General features: G+C 35.7%; 1 protein-coding gene across 1 annotated transcript; it reads left to right on the top strand.

The window, feature by feature from the left end:
• The first annotated feature begins 1,605 nt into the window (after positions 1-1,605).
• LOC150038630 (uncharacterized) lies at positions 1,606-4,905 on the top strand. The gene is made up of 5 exons (XM_090313896.1): positions 1,606-1,677; positions 1,723-1,846; positions 2,775-3,032; positions 3,071-3,180; positions 4,804-4,905. Exons 1-5 carry the CDS (start codon positions 1,606-1,608, stop codon positions 4,903-4,905), a joined length of 666 nt encoding a protein of 221 aa, XP_090170022.1.
• The last annotated feature ends 388 nt before the right edge of the window (positions 4,906-5,293 follow it).

Below are 5,293 nucleotides of genomic sequence, written 5' to 3'. Positions count from 1 at the left end.
ATTAACAAACAAAGAAGAATTGAAGGTAAACTCCAAAGTTCTTATTTCTTTTACTTTGGGAAGATATAAGGATGAGGTTCTTTGCGATGTAGTACCTATGCATGCGGGTGATATGTTATTGGGCCGACCTTGGCAATATGATAGAGAAGTCATATATGGTGGTTTATTGAATAAGTACACATTTACTTTGAATGGGAAGAAGTTTACTTTGCTTCCATTATCTCCATATGAAGTACAATGTGATCAAGTGAAATTAGAAAAGAAAAGAAAAGAATTTGAGGATCAAGAGAGGAGAGAAGAAAGTAAGTTAAAGGAGAAGAGCAAAAAAAAGGAGAAAAGTGAGGGGCAAACGGTGAGTGAAAACCAAGAGAGAAAAAAGAGTGATTTTGAGGGGAAAAAAAGAGTGTGAGTTTGGTTATGAGAAAAGGGGAAGAGAGGAATATGTTTTCATTCGAAGCACCAAACTTTGTACTTATGTGCAAAGGAATGTGTTTAGTAACTGAACCTAACTCTAATGATGGTTTGCCTAGTGCATTTAAATCTCTTTTGTAGGAATTTAATGACATGTTTCCACATGAAGATACACCTACGGGTCTACCTCTTTTAAGAGGAATTAAGCATAAAATTGACTTCATACACGAGGTAACACTTTCAAATATGGCAGCCTACAGGACCAATCCAATCGAGGCCAAGGAAATCTAAAGGCAAGTAGAAGAACTCATGGATAAAGTTTATGTTCGAGAAAGCATGAGTCCTTGTTCGGTTCCAGTCATTTTAGTACCCAAAAAAGATGGAACATGGAGGATGTGTGTTGATTTTCGAGCCATCAACAAAATAATGGTAAAGTTTCGACATCCTATTCCTAGATTGGATGACATGCTAGATGAATTACATAGTGCAAACTTGTTTTCAAAAATTGATCTTAAAAGTGGTTACCATCAAATTCGAATGCATGTGGGAGATGAGTGAAAAACGGATTTCAAAACAAAATTTGGTCTTTATGAGTGGCTTCTTATGCCATTTGGTCTTACCAATGTACCAAGTACTTTTATGAGGCTAATGAATCATGTTTTGAGAGAATACATTGGGAAATTTGTTGTGGTATATTTTGATGATATTCTTGTTTACCCTAAAAACTTGAATGAACATATATTGCATGTTAAGACGATTGTGCTTAAACTTAGAGAATAAAAGCTTTATGCCAATTTCAAAAAGTGTATTTTTTGTCTAAACAAAGCCAATTTCTTAGGATTCATTGTTGGAAAGGATGGGGTGAAAGTTGATGAAGAAAAGGTCAAGGCTATTCGAGAGTGGCCAACACCCACCAATGCAACCAAGGTGAGATCTTTTCATGGTTTTGCTAGTTTTTATAGAAGGTTTATTAAGGATTTTAGTAGCATAGCCTCACCATTAAATTAACTTATTAAAAAGAATGTGAAATTTAAATGGAAAGAAAAACAAGAAAATGCATTCAATGAATTGAAAGATAAATTGACTAATGCACCTTCTCTTGCTTTACCTAACTTTGACCAATCTTTTGAAATTGAATGTGATGCAAGTGGGATAGGGATTGGAGTTGTTTTGATGCAAGAAAAGAGGCCAATCATGTTCTTTAGTGAGAAGCTAAATGGAGCACAACTTAGCTACCCCACATATGATAAAGAATTACATGCACTTGTAAGGGCTTTGTAAGTTTAGCAACAATACTTGTGGCCAAAAAAGTTTGTCATCCACACGGATCATGAAAGCTTGAAGCACCTCAAAAGCCAAACAAAATTGAACAAAAGGCATGCAAGATGGGTAGAGTTCATTGAGACATTTCTATATGTCATTCATTACAGGAAAGGTAAGGATAATGTGGTGGCTGATGCATTATCAAGAAGGTATGCATTGTTTTCTTCCCTTGGTGCAAAATTTTTTGGTTTTAAACACATGATTGATTTGTACAAAGCAGAGGCATGTGAATTTCATGATGTGTATATTCAATGTTTAAAAGGGAAAAACGTGCATGATTATATTGTGTTTGATGAAATGCTTTTTAGGAAAGGAAAACTTTGTATTCCTAAGTGTTCCATTCGAGAGTTTCTTGTGAAGGAAGCTCATGGGGGAGGATTAATGGGGCATTTTGGGGAACTTAAAAGGTATAACATGTTGGCTGAACATTTTTATTGGTTGAAAATGAGAAATGATGTGAATAAAGTGTGCAAACAATGTTTCAAATGTAAGGAGGCTAAGTCTAAGACACAACCACATGGTCTTTACACACCTTTAGATGTTTCTAATGAACCTTGGGTTGACATTAGCATGGATTTTGTTTTAGAACTACCAAAGACTAGGAGACATCATGATAGCATTTTTGTGGTAGTTGATAGGTTTAGTAAAATGGCACATTTCATACCATGTAATAAAACAGATGATGCTACTAACATAGTTAATCTTTTCTTAGGGAAGTGGTTAGATTGCATGGAATTCCTAAAATCATTGTTAGTGATAGAGATGCAATTGAGAACTAAGCTATTGTTTTCAACAACTTGTCACCCACAAACCGATGGGCAAACTGAGGTGGTTAATAGAACATTGGAACTTTGCTAAGATCATTAATGTCTAAAAATCTAAAGTCTTGGGAGGATACTCTACCTTTTGTAGAGTTTTCTTACAATAGAGCAATACATAGCACCACTCATTGTTCACCTTTTGAGGTTGTGTATGGCTTTAATCCATTAACACCGTTAGATTTGTCACCCTTGCCACTAATATGTTTACTAATTATGCAGCTGTTTCAAGAGCAGAATACATAAAAAATTTGCATAAAGAAGTCAAAGAAAGGATTGAAAAGAAGAATCAAAAGCTTATCAATAGCAAGAACCAAGGGAGAAAGAAAATGATTTTTAAACCCAGTGATTGGGTTTGGGTTCATCTACGAAAGGAAAGGTTTCCAGATCAAAGGATGTCTAAACTTCAACCAAGAGGAGATGGTTCATTTCAAGTGATAGAGCGGATCAATGATAATGCCTACAAATTGGATCTTCGAGGTGAGTACAACGTAAGTTCTACAAATTGGATCTTCGAGGTGAGTACAACATAAGTTCTACTTTCAATGTGGCTGATTTGATTCCTTTTGATGTAGGGAATGAAGACCTTAATTTAAGGACAAATCCTTTTAAAGAAAAGGGGGATGATGTGAATTCAACCATTGAACCATTGCATATACCTAAAGAACCAATTACAAGAAGCAAGTCAAAGAAGATTCAAAAGACATTCACACTACATCTTCAAAAACTAGCAAATTCACAAGAACTGACAAAGAATTTTGAGACCAAAGTTTTATATAATGTTAGTTTGATGAGTTAAGAAGAGAATGGCATGAAGATGGCATGGGAAAAGTCCTATATTTTGGAAGATGACACGGTGGTCAAAAAAAGTGTGCATATTTTGTGAAGAAATTGTTGTCAAGTGTGCACTGTATAGGGAAATGTGATGTCAAATCTTGTCAAACGTGCATATCTACTTTGCCGCCTTCTAGAGGAGATATTTAAGGAAATTTTAAGACTTTCTACATTCCTAGTTTTTCATTTCGACTTATAATTTAGTATGCAATTAATTAAGTTTCAAGTTTCTAGGTGTTATTTTCTACACTTTGCAATTAATTGTATTTGAATGAATTTTGAGTTTCTTGGTCTATCCACGACCATTTGGCCTATAAAATGGCATGTAATGTTCTTTAAAACTCAGATTATCGATAGTAAAAAGCTTGTGCTTATTCAACCCTTTGGTGTTGTCTTTTTCTTTCAAATCTTGCTTTAGATTTGATATATTAAATCGATTCATTGGATTAGTCTTGATCAAGCTAATTCTGGAGTGAGTTGTCTTAGGATCTAAGAGTGACCATCATAGATTCTAGGTTCGATCTAAGTAGCTTTCTTTGTGAGTGTTTGCAAGGATCCTAGAAGGACCTCTAGCTTTGCTCTCAACAAGCATCGCGGGTGCTTATCAATAGTCCTACTATGACTGAGTCCTCTCTTCCAAAGAGAAGCTGTGGTCATGTTCAAGCACCAGAATCAGCCCTTAAGGGAGAAATCTCTCTACTTATCCCTGCTTCAGGAAAGAAGTGAAGTCTATCTTGTGGATTGAGTTCCCAGCTCCCAGATCAGATAAGTCCCCAAAAAGGTAGGCATGTTGAGTTGGCAATCTGGCCATTCTCACCCATACTAATCAAAGGACCGCCCTCAAAGGATAGAGTTTCCAAAACACTCAAGATTGAGGTCGTGTCACCTGTGGTCATTAAGGTGAATGTAAGTCTCTAGTATCAACGACATTATATACAGAGTCTAGTCATCTCATGGTTCGGTCTTATACAAACTCTTTATATAGGACACCCCCGCTCGCATGTCTCCACATGAATGGTCAGGATCTACTATCTGTAGTAGTTTAAAACATTTGCACTACAAAGTGGGTCGTATCCATAGTGTCACAAGGATCAGGTATCCCACCTTAATCCTTATACTACAAACCTATTTAGGTTATCACTTAAGGCATGATCCATTTGTATATCACATATATATACTTAAGTTTACATAAGATAACTATGGAGCTTTGTTTATTGGATATGAGTAAATGCCAGAATGAAATAACATTTATTTTATTCATCAAACAATGTGTATCATCACAAGCAACGAGACTCCGGGAGAATTAGGACACCAATCCCAACAAGACCAACATTGCAACGCTGGCATCATGTCAGTCGCGCGTCAACGTTGTAACATTGAAACGTTGCCCTATTTCCAATTGGTCTTGGGTCTACAGCATCACAGAGCAACGTTGCAACACTCTTCCAAGGCTGGCTTCCCTAAATTACCTTCCAAATATTCCTCTTTCCTTGATCTTGGGTCTTTGGTTTCTTCCTAATTCCATGGCCAACCTGCAATTTCTCAAGTTGGGAGTTTTGCCCCGGTTTTTTTTATCATTTTCGCGCAAATTTCTCCTGATGCTTAGTTTCTTGAAATCACTCAATAAACCACATAAAACTTTAAAAAAAAACTAGCAATATTAGTTCTAAATTTGAAGGTAATAAAAGCACTTTTTAACTGCTTTATAAGTATATGAACATAAGATTCGAAGACTATATGATAGAACATGGAATAACGTCCCAACTATTGGGATTGATGTCCTAAATCTATTGTATCTCGTGGTTTGTAGTTTTGTTAAGACAAATTATTTATCTAATAAAATGAGAGGTATTTTATTTGACATTTAGACAGCATTAATTCAATCCAATAAACTAAGATCCAAGGTT

The sequence above is a fragment of the Benincasa hispida genome, chromosome 1 (genome assembly GCF_027475165.1).
Source record: "Benincasa hispida cultivar pf3 chromosome 1, pf3_genome.v1.1, whole genome shotgun sequence".
Lineage (NCBI taxonomy): Eukaryota > Viridiplantae > Streptophyta > Magnoliopsida > Cucurbitales > Cucurbitaceae > Benincasa > Benincasa hispida.
This window is presented reverse-complemented; position numbering and strand designations above follow the sequence as displayed.

What these genes read in the sequence shown, in the direction of transcription:
- LOC150038630 (XM_090313896.1), top strand. Translation starts at nt 1,606, where the DNA reads ATGTTCTTTAGTGAGAAGCTAAATGGAGCACAACTTAGCTACCCCACA. An exon ending in CTACAAATTGGATCTTCGAG is followed by an intron (nt 3,033 to 3,070) that starts GTGAGTACAACG and finishes TGGATCTTCGAG; the next exon opens with GTGAGTACAACATAAGTTCT. An exon ending in TTAAAGAAAAGGGGGATGAT is followed by an intron (nt 3,181 to 4,803) that starts GTGAATTCAACC and finishes TTGGGTCTACAG; the next exon opens with CATCACAGAGCAACGTTGCA.